The 15,445-nt window shown below is 41.1% G+C and overlaps 1 protein-coding gene across 3 annotated transcripts in view; it reads right to left on the reverse strand.

The window, feature by feature from the left end:
- Nucleotides 1-15,445, reverse strand: part of MORC3 (MORC family CW-type zinc finger 3) — a 59,402-nt gene that overhangs the window by 23,008 nt on the left and 20,949 nt on the right. For all 3 annotated transcript variants that reach the window (XM_025379940.1, XM_025379939.1, XM_025379941.1), the window contains 4 exons: nucleotides 13,644-13,791; nucleotides 10,585-10,713; nucleotides 10,256-10,375; nucleotides 5,951-6,048 (listed from right to left, as the gene is read on the reverse strand). In XM_025379940.1, coding sequence (XP_025235725.1) covers nucleotides 5,951-6,048; nucleotides 10,256-10,375; nucleotides 10,585-10,713; nucleotides 13,644-13,791 — 495 coding nt within the window. The remainder of the gene's footprint in view (nucleotides 1-5,950; nucleotides 6,049-10,255; nucleotides 10,376-10,584; nucleotides 10,714-13,643; nucleotides 13,792-15,445) is intronic.

A 15,445-nucleotide genomic window follows, 5' to 3' on the forward strand; every position in this document is an offset into this window, starting at 1 on the left:
AAGTACTCTATTCTGGGAAAAAATGCCACAAAGAACACTTATTAGCAAAAAAGAGGAGCATAAACCAGGATTTAAGTCCAAGAAGGGACAGGCTAACCCTACTGCTTTGTGCAAATGTAGTCAGGTTTATGATCAGGACTGCCGTTATCTATAAAGATGCTAACCCTCAAGCCTTGAAGAGAAAAGACAAACACCAGCTGCCAGTCTTTTGGTTGCACAAACAGAAGGCCTACATGAGAAACCCTTTTTCTGACTGCTTCCATTGATGCTTTGTTCCCGAAGTCAGGAATTAACTTGCCAGTAAAGGACTGCCTTTTACAGTTCTTTTGATATTGGACAAGGTACCCTGGCCACCCATAACCCCATGAGTTCAACACCAAAGGCATCCAAGTGGTCTACTTGTCCCAAAACACATCTCTAATTCTGCCTCTAGATCATAAGAGGGAGTAAGGGGGGGTCATAAGACCTTTAAGGCTCACTACACACAGCAAGTCTATGGAAAAGGTTGTTAACGCTGTGAAAGACAACTCCGACAGAGAAAACATCATGAAAGTCTAGAGTAACGACACCACTGAAGATGCCATTATTAGTACAGAAAAAGCTGTGAAAGAAATCAAGCTCAAAACAAATTCCTGCTGTCCACATGTTGTGCATGACTTCACAGCATTTACAAGAGAGCCAACTGAGGAAATCATCAGAGAGACTGTGGATATACAGGAAAAAAAAGGCAGAGGGCAAAAAGTTTCAAGATACGGATATTGCAGGAATTCAAGAGTGAACAGACACCACACCTGAGGAAATCAACTGAAGCCGACTTGATGGAGATGAGTGTTTCTGAACCAGTGTTAGACAGTGAGGAAGAAGACAGAAGAAGCAGTGCCCAGACAACAAATTGACATTAGACAATCCAGCAGTTGGGTTCCAATTATTCAAGACTGCTTTTGACTTCTTTTACAATATGGACACTTCTATGATACAGGCACTGAAACTGAAGCAGACAGTGGAAGAAGGATTGGTACTGTACAGAGATATTTTTAGGAAAATAAAAATGCACTGGGCATGGTGGCTCATGCCTGTAATCCCAGCACTTTGGGAGGCCGAGGCAGGCAGATCTCAAGGTCAGGAGTTCAAGACCAGCCTGGCCAATATGGGGGAACCCCATCTCTACTAAAAATACAAAAATTAGCCGGGTGTGGTGGCACGGGCCTGTAGTCCTAGCTACTCAGGAGGCTGAGGCAGAAGAATTGCTTGAACTCAGGAGGTGGAGGTTGCAGCAAGCCAAGATCTGGACAACAGAGCAAGGCTCCGTCTCAAAAAAAAAAAAAAAAAAAGAAAGAAAATAAAACTGTTAAAAAGTCAGACAGAAATTACAATGTGTAAAAATTAAACTGAGTGTGCCTGCCTCGCCTTCCACCTCTTCCCATGCCATGGCAAAACCAATCCCCCTTCTTCCTCAGCCTACTCAACATGAAGACTACGAGGATGAAGACATATGAACCACTTCCACTTAATAAACAGTAAATACATTTTCTCTTCCTTATGATTTTCTTTGTTTTTGGTTTTCTTTTCTTTTTTCTTTGGAGACAGGGTCTCGCTCTGTCACCCAGTCCAGGGCGCAATGACGGTATTTAGGCTCACTGCCGCCTCCACCTTCCAAGTTCAAGCGATTCTCCCAAGGACCTGGGATTACAGGTGCCCACCCCCATGCCTGGATAATTTTTGTATTTTCAGTAGAGATGGGACCGGGAGTGGTGGCTCATACCTGTAATTCCAGCACTTTGGGAGGCCAAGGTGACCGGATCACCTAAGGTCATGAGTTAGAGACCACCCTGGCCAACATGGCAAAACTCTATCTTTACTAAAAAAAAAATATATATATATATATATACACACACACACAAAATTTAGCCGGGCTTGGGGGCAAGCGCCTATAATCTCAGCTACTTGGGAGGCTGAGATAGGGAGAACTGCTTGAACCCGGGAGGCGGAGGTTGCATTGAGCCGAGATTGTGCCACTGCACTCCAGACTGGATGACAGAGTGAGACTCCATCTCAGAAAAAAATAAATAAAATAGTAGAGATGGGGTTTCACCATGTTAGCCAGTCTGGTCTCGAACTCCTGATCTCAAGTGATCTACCCGCCTCAGCCTCCCAAAGTGCTGGGATTGTGGTTCCCTGGTGGTCTAGTGGCTAGGATTCAGTGCTTTCCAAAGTGCTAGGATTACAGGTGTGAGCCACCGCACTGGCCTGAGCCACAGCACCTGGTCATGGTTTTCTTAATAACGTTTTTTTTCATTAGCTTATTTTAAGAATACAGTATATATTTAACATATGAAATACATGTTAATAGATCGTTTTCCTTTTTTTTTTTAGAGACAAGGTCTTGCTCTGTCACCCTGGCTGGAAAGCAGTGGCACTATCACAGCTCACTGCAGCTTCAAACTCCTAGGCTCCCATGATCATTCTGCCTCGAGCATCCTGAGTAGCTGGGACTATAGATGGGTGCCACCATCCCCAGCTCAATCAACTATTTATGCTATCAGTAAGGCTTCCATTCAACAGCAGGTTCTTAAGGTTCTGGGGAGTTATGTGTAGATCTTTGACTGAGGGGTAGTCAGTCCCCCTAACCACTGTGATGTTCAAGGGTCAATGGTACTTAACGTTGTCAGCTACGGGTACGAGTTGAACATCCCAAATCCAAAAATCCAAATTGCTCCAAATCTGAAACTTTTTGAGTACCAACCTGATACTCAAAGGAAATGCTCATCAAAGCACCTTGGATTTCACATTTTCAGATCTGCGATGCTCAACCAGTAGTTATAATGCAAACATTCCAAAATACAAAAAATCCAAACCAAAACACTTCCGGTCTCAAAGATTTCAGATAAGGATACTCAACCTGTAACAGAGCTTTATGTCTTCCTTTTCAACACCCCCTTTTTTTCCTGGCCTTATTACATTAGTTATTTCCTCAAGAGCATTAGTGAATAGCTGATATCCTTAACTCTTTGCCACCCTTCCAGGGAAAGCTATCAATTGTTCCCCATTAGTAATGTTGCTTGCTGTGTGTGTATAAATACTCTGTTGTTATGCCCTTTGATTCACAGTTTTTGTAAGTGTTCCTTTTAAAAATAATCGCAAGTGCTTTTTCTCTACGTAGATGACTGTAAGAGCTTTCTCTTATTTAACATCAATATGATGACTATACTCATTTCTTACATTAAAACCACCCATGTTGTCTTAGAACACAGCCCACTTGGTTTTAATGGTATTATTCTTTTAGCGTGTACTGGATGGTATTTACCAATATTTTAACTAAGACTTTTAATTCTATGATAAGAGATTGACATAAATTTCCTTTCCTGTACTCTTGAGCTAATTATCAAGGTTATGTGGCTTAATAAAACCTTTGACTATTGTGAACAGTGCTGCAATAAACATGAGTGCAGGTATCTCTTCGAATATACTGATTTTCTTTCTTTGGGGATATTTATCCAGCCATGTGATTACTCAATCATATGGTAAGTCTATTATTAGTTTTCTTGAGGAACCTCCATCCTATTCTCCAAAGCAACTATATTAATTTACTTTCCCACTAATAGTGTATAAGGGTTCCCCTTTCTCCACATCCTTGTCAGCATCCATTAATGAATAAATGAATAAAGAAACTATGGTACATACACACAATGGAATATTATTCAACCACAAAAATGCTTCATTTGTAATGACATGGATGTAAATGGATATACCTGAAGGACATTCCGTTAAGTGAAGTCAGTCAGGTATAGAAAGCCAAATATCTCATGTTCTCATTCATATATGAGAGCTAAAAAATACTGACCTCAGGACATAGAGAGTAGAATGAGGGTTACCAGAGGCTGGGACAGGTAGTGAGGAGAGGGAAATAAAGAAGGGTTGGCTAATGAGTATAAAAACACAGTTAATAGAAGGAATAAGATCCAGTATTTGGTAGCACAATAGGACAACTGGGACAGGCGCGGTGGCTCACACCTGTAATCCCAGCATTTTGGGAGACCAAGGCAGGAGGATGATGAGGTCAAGAAATCGAGACCACTCTGATCAACATGGTAAACCCGGTCTCTACTAAAAATACAGGAAATTAGCTGGGCATGGTGGTGCGTGCCTATAGTCTCAGCTACTCGGGAGGATGAGGAAGGAGAATCACTTGAATCCAAGAGGCGGAGGTTGCAATGAGCTGAGAGGCCACTGCACTCCAGCCTGGTGACAGAGTGAGACTCAGTCTCCAAAAAAAAAAAAAAAAAAAAGACAACTGTAGTTAACAATAACATCTTATACATATATTTCAAAGTAACTAGAAGAGTAAAATTGGAATGTTCCTAACACAAAACATGGCAACTGCCTGAAGTGATGGATATCCCAGTAACCCTGAGTTGATCATTACATGTTGTAAGCTTGTACCAAAATATCACATGTATTCCATACAAATGAACTATTATGTATTGTTTTAAATAGTTTTTTTTTTTTTTTTAATAAAAGGACTGATGCCACTTCTTCCTTAAATGTTTGAATTTAATATGTGGGACGTTTTCTAAAAACTGATTCAACTTCAAAGGAATGTCTCCACGTCATCTAAAATGGAGAAAATGTATTTGTGCTATTTGCTTAATGTTTCATGTCTGCAGGCTCTGTAGTAATTTCTTCTTTTTCATTCCTAATATTGATGATTTGTATCTTCTACTCTTTTTCCTTAATCAGTCTTGCCAAATGCTTATAGACTTTATTAGTCCTACCAAAGAACAACTTTTTGGATTTTTTTTTTTTTTTTAGGCAGGGTGTGCAGATTTTTTTTTTCACCCAGGCAGGAATGCAGTGACACAATCACAGCTCACTGCAGCCTCAATCTCCCAAGCTCAAGTGATCCTCCCACCTCATTTTTTTATTTTCTGTAGAGATAAGCTCTCACTATGTTGCCCAGGCTGGTCTCAAACTCCTCAGCTCAAGCGATCCTCCTGCGCTGGCCTACTAAAGTGCTGGGATTACAGATGTGAGTCACTGTACCTGGCCTTTCTTTTCCTAAGATGGGATTGATCTCTGTCATCCGCGCTGGAGTACAGTGGCGCCATCTCGGCTCACTGCACACTCCACCTCCCCAGGCTCAAACAATCCTCCCACCTCAGCCTCCTGAGTAGCTGGGACCATAGGCACATGCCACCACACCTGGCTAATTTTTTGGTAGAGACAGGGTTTTGCCATGTTGCTTATGCTGGTCTCAAACTTCTGAGCTCAAGCAATTTGCCCACCTTTGGACCCCCTTGGTGCTAGGATTACAGGCATGAGCCACCACACCCGGCTGACTTTTTTGATTGAGTCAGTTACCAATGTATTATCTCTACGCTCCAAATCTAGCCCAAGTTCTGGTACTTTGTTACTATTTTGCTAGGGCCCAGTGACCTCCCAGAGGAGCTTCAGGTGTGCCCACCAGGCCATGCTCTGCCCACCAGCAGTCTTCTGCTAGCTCCAACAACATAAGGCACCCTCTACAGACCAGCTCCAGCCTATCCACACACCCTATGTCAACCAGAGACCATGTCAATAGGCCAGCATTGGCCAGGCCCTCTATTTACCTATTTAAATTATTGACTTCTTTTTAAAGTTTATTTTCAAAACACCTGCATAACTTCTCTTAAATGTTTTGCCACCTTGTGGATTTTTTATTTTAATTACAAAATTATAATTACATTATCAAACTTTAAGAAAATGGGTAGGTAAGGGACTTACATAGAAAACTAATATAACCATCTTCCATTCTAGGAATTGTAACCTACACCATCACAAGTAGCATATGCATATTCAAACCTTTCTTTACTAATAAGGTATTTCTGAGATTCGCAGAAAATAGAGTAGTTCCTGCTTTCTTGGTAATCCATTTCCTAGGAACCTCAGTCAATAATTTAAATAGGTAACATACCTGTACTCATTAGTATAGTCGAAATCTTGTTTATTATGAGTTGGCTTAAGGAAATTACACTCTATAATTCCAACCACTCCAACACCCATGTTGTTTGCCTGAAAAAATAAAATGAAATCAGCATTTTAAGCATAAGACATGATGTTCAAAGTAATTACCCTTAAAGAATTATAATTTGAATATTTTCCTGTATTTTATCTTGCATGATTCTCATCTCATTTATGCATTTTTATTTTTATTTCTATTTTTATTTTTTGAGACAGAGTCTCATTCGGCCACACAGGCTGGAGTGCAGTGGCATGATCTTGGGTCACTGAAAAAGCCAAGAGGCCTCCCAAGCTCGGGTGACTCTCGTTGCCTCAGCCTCCCGAGTAGCTGGAAGTACAGGCACGCACCACCAAACCCAGCTAATTTTTCTGTTTTTCGTAGAGACAGGGTTTCACCATGGCTAGTCTCAAACTCTTGACCTCAAGCAATCCACCAGCCTTGGCCTCCCAAAGTGCTGGCATTACAGGAATGAGCCACCGTGCCCAGCCAATTCTCATCAAATTTAGACTGGAAAAAACACTGGTAGGTGATTTATTTTCCTGGGAGTTAATTTCTAAATACACTAGAGCCTTCCTCAAAAACCCTTTGATTGTTGACAAGTATCCATTTAAACAAGTATTATCATCCCCAATTTTATACAAGAGAAAAAGGACTACCTGCCGGGAGTGATGGTTCACGCCTGTAATCCCAGCACTTTGGGAGGCCGAGGTGGGCGGATCACCTGAGGTCAGGAGATCGAGAACAACCTGGCCAACATGGTGAAATCCCATCTCTACTAAAAATACAAAAAATTAGCCAGGCATGGTGGCAGGCACCTGTAATCCCAGCTACTGAGGAGGCTGAGGCAGGAGAATCGCTTCAACCCGGGAGATGGAGGTTGCAGTGAGCCGAGATCGTGCCACTGCACTCCAGCCTGGACAACAAGAGCAAAACTCCATCTCTCAAAAAGAAAAAAAAGAAAAGAGAACTACTTTTACTAGGGTACAATTTCTTAGAGAACAGAAACCACAAATAATTCATCTTGATCTTGTAGTGACTAGCTAAGACTCTGAAAGGCAATATTCCATAAGTTTGTGAGATAAAAGTTCAAAGTAAGGTATCCAGTTGCTAACGATGAAATAAAAACTTAGGTTGGTTAAATTAGTTATTTTTTAAAATCTGCTAGCTAAAATGTTGAACTCAAAGTATACGAGTCATCTTCTGATTACCTACATGTGACTAACCAGTATATTTTGTTCATGATTGTCGCTATACTTCTTAGCCTATGAAGAAAAAAGTAAAATAATGTGTAACTCATGAAATGAACATTTTTATAAACACAACTATAAGCCAAACCATACAACTAATCCTAATTCTGCTCTATTAAAAACCATCAGGTTCACCATTTCAGACTATTTGTAAACTACAGTAATAACAAGATCCTTCTATCTGTGGTTCTTATCCATCTTCCTTCCAGCCTTATGCTGTCTCTCTCATTCCTCTGTTCTCCCCTTAAAATATGGTCCAGCCACAGCAAATTACTCCCTTTATGATGTCATACTCTCAGATGCCTCTTTCTCTGCCTTTGCACATGTTGTCTCTCCCTGGAAAGCCCTTCCAGACTTTGTAGCACAGTGAAGTCAACTAAGACTCATCTCAATCAACACTTTCTCTAAGAAGTCTTTTCTGATGCTTCCAAGGATGTTCCACAGTCCCCTCACAAAACTGAGCCTTGAGGGCATGCTCTGTATTTTATCAACTTTTTATGCTGAGCACCCAGCACAGCAAATCACGATGGGTATCTGATACTTATTTAATGCTTACTGAATCCACAGAACGCAAATACCAGGCCCAGTCCATCATCTGGTAAAGACAAACATTGTAATTTAGCTGCAACAGCCTATTTTTACAAGGTCAAGCTTAACTAGGAAATACACACAGTGCAAATTTAACTCGGTTGGGAAAATGGGCTATGTATCTTGGTTAAGTCAGATTCATAAGTGATAAAAGAAAAAAATTTACATTCTGTGGTAGATATAATGTTCATTTACTTCTGCAAATATGCTATATTTGGGCTCATGCCTATAAAGTAGGTGAAGCAGAGTCAGAACCCCTGTTAAGTGATATTCAAGGTGAATCCACATTGTTATACCGTGTAGAGCTCACATCATTCTACAAAAAACTCAGAATAAAGTAAGATAAAGAATTATCACCAAAATCTTAAAAATATACACTGGATCCATATCCAAACGCAGTTAAATGATGCGTTTCTGTCTGAGATCCAGGCTGTTATGTCTTAGACAAGTTGCTTCATCTATTTATTATTAGCCCCAATTTCTTTTCTTTTTATTTTTTTTTATTTAAGAGACAGGGTCTCACTCTGCTGCCCAGGCTGAAGTACAGGGGCAAAATCATAGCTCAGTTCAGCCTCAAACGCCAGGGCTCAAGCACTCTCCCACCTCAGCCTCCCAAATAACCGAGACTACAAGGACGTACAACCACACATGGCTAATTTGTTTTTGTTGTTTTGTAGAGACAGTGTTTTTGTGTGTGTTTGTTTGTGATAGGGTCTCACCCTGTTGCCTAGACTGAAAAGCAGAGGCACAATTTTGGCTCACTACAGCCTCAACTTCTTGGGCTCAAGCAATCCTCCCACCTCAGCCTCCTGAGTAGCTGGGACCCACCAGGTCCAGCTAATTTTTGTATTTTTTTGTACAGACAGGGTTTTGCCCCATTGCCCAGGCTGGTCTTGAACTCCTGGGCTCAAGCAATCCCCTTGCCTTGATCTCTCAAATGTGCTAGGATTACAGGTGTGAGGCACCATACTCAGCTGAGATAAAGACTTGGTATGTTGCCCAAGCTGGTCTTGAAGTACTGACCTCAAGCAATCCTCCTACCTCAGCCACACGAAGTGCTAGGATTACAGGAAAGAGTCACTGTGTCTGGTCCTCAACTTTCTTATGCATCAAATAGGGATAAAAGAAATATTCTGTCCCCACCTCAGGGCTGTTCAGTATCAAATACGAAATTAATGTAATAGGCCAGGCACAAGGGCTCAGGCCTGTAATCTGAGCACACTGAAAGGCCAAGGTGGGTGGATCACTTGAGGTCAGGAGTTTGAGGCCAGCCTGGTCAGCAATCTGTCTCTACTAAAAATACAAAATTTGGCCAGGAGTGGTGGCACACGCTGGTAGTCCCAGCTACTTGGGAGGCTGAGGCCCGAGAATAGCTTGAACCAGGGAGGCAGAGGTTGGAGTGAGCTGACATCACACCACTGCACTCCAGCCTGGGTGACAGAGTAAGACTCCATCTCAAAAAACAAATAAATAAATAAACAAAAGAAATTAAGGTGCTGGCATGAACCTGTAGTCACAGCTACTCAGGAGGCTAAGGTGCAAGGATCACTTGAACCTGAGAGTCGGAGGTTGCAGTGAGCCAAAATTGTGCCACTGCACTCCAGCCAGGCACAGAGTCTCTCAAAAAATAAAAATAAAGCCGGGCGTGGGGGCTCACGCCTATAATCTCAGCACTTTAGGAGGCCGAGAGGGGTGGATCACCTGAAGTCAGGAGTTTGGGACACGCCTGGCCAACATGGTGAAATCCCATCTCTACTAAAAACACAAAACAACTGGCTGAGTGCGGTGGCTCACACTTGTAATCCCAGAACTTTGGTAGGCCAAGATGGGCGGATCACCAGGTCAGGAGATCAAGACCATGTTGGCTGACATAGTGAAACCCCGTCTCTACTAAAAATACAAAAATTAGCCAGGCGTGGAGGTACCTGCCTGTAGTCCCAGCTACTTGGAAGGCTGAGGCAGGAGAATTCCTTGAACCTGGAAGACGGAGGCTGCAGTGAGTCAAGATCTCACCACTGCACTCCAGCCTGGGCGACAGAGCGAGACTCTGTCTAAATGAAAAAACAAAACAAAACAAAACAAAAAACAGGCATGGTGGCATGTGCCTGTAGTCCCAGCTACTTGGGAGGCTGAGGCAGCAGAATCGCTTTAACCCAGAAGGTGAACGTGGTAGTGAGTTGAGCCAAGATTGCGCCACTGCACTGAAGCCTGGGCAAGAGTGAGACCCTGTCTCAAAAAAAAAAAAAAAAAAAAGAAAAGAAAGTTCAAATACCATACTAATGTTATTTTTTACAAATTTACATTAAAAAGTCATAGGCAAAAAGGTACAATAAAATTATTTAACATTTGACCCAAGAGTGTATATTATCCTAACTTTTGTGGAAAATAAACATTTTCTTTTCAAATAAAAAATAAAGCTTACCCTTAACTGACATCCAACTTTTTCATAAGCTTTGATGAGCCTATTTCTGTGATACATCATTATCCCATAATGATCTTTATTTCTGCAGTTGAATCCAAAGGTAATTCTCACTGTTTTAGACTTAAGATATTAAGGTAAATTTTGAACACAATACCTCACTCAGTTCAAATCATCCTTTCTATTTCATTATTTAATAAGTCCAAAAGCACAAAAGGAGGGCAAAGCTAGAGCAGACTAGAATCCCTATCAGCATATAAGGCGAAAGGGGCAAAAGAGAATACACCTGACTAACATATCTCTATAAGGAATCATAAAAAGAAAAAGGATACTAAAAATTTGGGTCGATAAACATCACGTTCGATGTAGGCAAGACTCTTCGAAACCAGCTGCGTCTTCACTTTCTGTCCACGTAGGATGATCTGCATTCTTGGCTTTAGATATAATATACTGCAATAAGCCTGTAAAATAACATAACAAGAAGTTAGTATCTACAGATTTGCTCACCATTACTTAGACACGGATTTACACAGAAGCTCTCCTATTAACTGGATAAAAGACCAATTGACTCTTCAATAAAATAGGCTATAAGGCTGTATGTTATTCTGATTTGGTTGTTTTTTATTAAAAATAAGCTCAATATACCGCAGCCAGTAAAAATGACTTGCAGAATACAATCAACTGATCTACATAGACACTGATATAGTTAATATTACTGAGTGAAAAAGATTACAAAACAGCACATATGGTATGACATTTTAATTTTTAAAAATGTATATATGTACAAAAAAGTACATTTTCTGATTTTTCTGTCAAGTACGGAGGTGGAGGCTGCAGTGAGCCGAGATCACACCACTGCACTCCAGTGTGGGCGACAGAGAGAGACTCACACCTCAAAAAAAAAAAAAAAGATTCAACACGAAACTAAAACTTAAACATTTCTCTTACTTTTCCTGACCCTTGATTTCAAAAGAAGTGGTGCTTTGTGTCATTTAAAAAACATTGTATTTTGTAGTGTACTAAAACCATACCATCTTCTCTGGCTGCCTCTGAACTTGTTTTGTACTTGAGTAAGACTTTTTCAACACTAGGAACACATTAGGATACATCAAGGAATAGTAAATATCTGCTATTTACTATTACTATTACTAATACTGTAATTGCTAAGACCTTAGCAAAAATTACATGGAAAATCTGTAAATATCAAATATATCCACAACTTGGGATTAGAGAATTATATTAACACAAGAAATAAAGCAAAAAGTGGCCAGGCTAGCTGGCTCAAGCCTGTAATCCCAGAACTTTGGGAGGCCGAGGCAGGTGGATAACGAGGTCAGGAGTTCAAGACAAGCCTGGCTAACATAGTGAAACCCCATCTCTACTAAAAATACAAAAATTGGCCAGGCAGGGTGGCGCATGCTTGTAGTCCTGGCTACACAGGGAGCTGTGCCAGAAGAAGCGCTTGAACCCAGGAGCTGGACGCCATGGTGAGCCAAGATGACGCCATTGCACTCCAGCCTGGGCAACAGAGTGAGACTCTGTCTCAAAAAAAAAAAAAAAAAAGAAATCAAGCATAAAGTTAGTATCACGTCTTATCAAAACGACTAAAAAACTTTAGGGTGCAGTGGTTCATGCCTGTAATCCCAACACTTAGTGAGGCCGAGGCAGGCAGATCACCTGAGGTCGGGAGTTCGAGACCAGCCTGGCCAACATGGTGAAACCTTGTCTCAACTAAAAATACAAAATTAGCTAGGCATGGTGGCACATGCTTGTAATCCCAGCTACTAGGGAGGCTGAGGCAGGAGAATCGCTTGAACTCGGGAGGCAGAGGTTGTGGTAAGCCAAGATAATGCCATTGTACTTCAGCCCGGGCAACAAGAACAAAACTCTGTCTCAAACAAACAAAAAACCTTGATATTAATTTATCGACATTGTTATATCAAGATATTAATTTCTTCAATCTTTTTTTTTTTTTTTTTTTTTAGATGGAGTTTCGTTCTTGTTGCCCAGGCTGGAATGCAATGGTGCGGTCTTGGCTCATCACAACCTCTGCCTCCTAGGTTCAAGGCATTCTCCTGCCTCAGCCTCCCGAGCAGCTGGGATTACAGGCTCCTGCCACCATGCCCAGCTAATTTTTCTATTTTTAGTAGAGACAGGGTTTCACCATGTTGGCCAGGCTGGTCTCCAACTCCTGACCTCAGGTGATCCACCCGTTTCTGCCTCCCAAAGTGCTGGGATCATAGGTGTGAGCCACTGTGCTGAGCCAATTTCTTCAATCTTACACAGACACTCATTTTGACCAGGCGCGGTAGCTCATACCTGTAATCCCAGCACTTTGGGAGGCTGAAGCAGATGGATCGCTTGAGACCAGGAGTTTGAGACCAGCCTGGACAACATGGTGAAACACTGTCTCTACCAAAAATAAAAAAAAATAGCCGGGTGTGGTGGCACACACTTGTAGTCCCAGCTACTCGGGAGGCTGAGGTGGAAGGATTGCTTGGGGCCAGGAGGCAGAGGCTACCATCAGCCAAGATCGCACTGCTGCCCTCCAGCCTGGCTGAGAGTGACACCCAAAGACCTAATCTCCAAAAAGAAAAACAACAAAAGCCTCATTTCTAAAGGGAAAATCCTAGAGGCATTTATCACAAAATTATATTAATGTGCCTTATCTATCTATAGTCTATAATTTATTGCTTTAGGAGGACAATTAAGGTACGTATTCTAGAACATGTTAAATTTTTTTGTGTGAGTGACGGAGTCTCACTCTGTCACCCAGGCTGGAGTCCAGTGGCGCAATCTCGGCTCACTGCAACCTCCGCCCCCTCTTGCCCCACCTCCAGGTTCAAGTGATTCTCCTGCCGAGTAGCTGGGATTACAAGTGTCTGCCACCGCGCCCGACTAATTTTTGTATTTTTAGTAGAGACGGGGTTTCAGAATCTTGGCCAGGCTGGTCTTGAACTCCTGACCTTGTGATCCACCCATCTTGGCCTCCCAAAGTGGTGGGATTACAGGTGTGAACCACCACACACAGGCAAATACATCAAATTTAGTAAGACTTTGAATTTGTTGTCTGTTGAATTAATTAGTCTGGCCACCATACACTGATTAATATAATAATAATATACTGATTCTAATATGATAATAATGTCAGCATATAGTAAAAACTACAAGCATTGTTAGGCCTGACGACTTTACAATTTAAAAAGGGTTTCTAAGCAAATAAATCAACCAGTGTGCTAATGAAAAGTTTAACTAAGCTGGTTCATGTCTGAGATACTTTCATTCAGAGAGCACTGGCAGCCTTTATATCACAAGTAGGTAACATGAGCTCTCCTAATACTACCATGATTCAATGATTTTCTCATTTCTACAAAGAGAGTTGAATACATACCCTCAGGGAATAGTCACTCTCAGGGGCAATCTGGTCCATCCTTTCCTGCTTCTTATACCCCTTCTTCCCTGTTATCTCATCTAAATCCTCAGGAATTCTGATATCATATTTATCCTTTTCAAAATCGAACTCCGTTGCATTTTTGTAACTGCAAAAAAAATTTTTTAGAAAGAACCAAAAATTAACTTCACAGCAAGATAAGAAAGCAAACACTGTAAGCCATTAAAAAGGTTAAGCAAATAAATAAACCTACACATGGTGCATGTCAGTGGGGGACTGGGGGTGCAAAGGCAAGAGAAAAAAAAAGAAAACGGATCCTGGAAGATGTGGAAAAACTGTATCACTCGTACATTGCTAGTAGGAAAACACTCGGTAAAACAGTCTGGCATTTCTTAGAAAATAAAACTCAAGTACTATATGATACAGCAATTACATGCCGGATATTTATTTCAGAAAAATGAAGACTATATTCCCACAAAACCATGTACACAAATGTTTATAGCTTTATTTGTAATATCCCAAAACTATAAACACAGATGTCTCGAATAGGTAAACACACTGGGTTCCACACATACAATGAAATACTACTCAACAAGAAAAAGGTGCAAACTGGCTGGGTGCGGTGGCTCACACCTGTAATCCCAAGCACTTTGGGAGGCTGAGGCGCGTGGATCACCTGAGGTCAGAAGTTCAAGACCAGCCTGGCCAATATGGCAAAACCCTATCTCTACTAAAAATACAAAAATCAGCTGGGCATGATGGCAGGTGCCTATAATCCCAGCTACTCAAGAGGCTGAGGCAGCACAATCACTTGAACCCAGTGGGCGGAGGTTGCAGTGAGCCGAGATGGTGCTACTTCACTCCACCCTGGGGGAAGAGCAAAACTCCACCTCAAAAAAAAGAAAGAAAAGAAAGAAAAGAAAAAGGTCTATACATACAAGAACCTGGAAAACATCAAAAAGTTATGCTAAGTGAAAAAAGTCAATCCCAAAAGGTTTCCATGTTGTTTATGTAATATTCTTAAAATGGCAAAATTATAGAAATAGAGAACAGATTAGAGGTTGCCAGGGATTAAGGAGGGAGTGGGGTTATGAGGGAAGTGGGTATGGCTATAAAAGGGCAACATGAGGGATTCCTGTGATGACTAAAGTGTCCTGCATTCTGACTGTATCAATGTCAAAATCCTGTCGATATCAATAGCACTACTGTACTACAGTTTTGTTAGATGTTACCACCAGGGGAAACTGGATAAAGTGTACATGAGATCTCTGTATTACTTCTTACAACTACACGTGAATCTACAATTATCTCAGAAAGTATAACTGAAAAAATCCTCCAGGAGAAGGAGGGGTAGGGAAGTGAAAGCATGAAAAATGAATTCAGGTATCAGAATAGCACCAGTTTTTTCAGTTCTTTAGTCTTATCACTACCCTGTGCTTTATTCCTGTGATTCAGTATGTCTTAGATCTTTCAATATTAGACATTAGTCTTAAATTTTAAAATTTATTTGTGAAGGATTTTATCCTCACAAAGATAAAGGATTATAAATTTTAGCAACGCAAAAATTTCACCTATATTACTTTTCTCATCAGGTGTTACATCACTTTTAGCTTTAAGTAATGGACATAATGAAGAAAGATTTATCCTCCTAAATTTGTCTTCTCATTGCTTCTTTTCTCTTTTCTTTTTTTGAGAAGACGGGGTGGAATAAATGAGACATAATGGAGTGCTAACGGAGACTGAATGGCAGGGATAGAAAATTTTATTTTTTTTGGCTGGGTGCAGTGGCTCATGCCTGTGAT

Source organism: Theropithecus gelada, chromosome 3 (genome assembly GCF_003255815.1).
Source record: "Theropithecus gelada isolate Dixy chromosome 3, Tgel_1.0, whole genome shotgun sequence".
Taxonomy (NCBI): domain Eukaryota; kingdom Metazoa; phylum Chordata; class Mammalia; order Primates; family Cercopithecidae; genus Theropithecus; species Theropithecus gelada.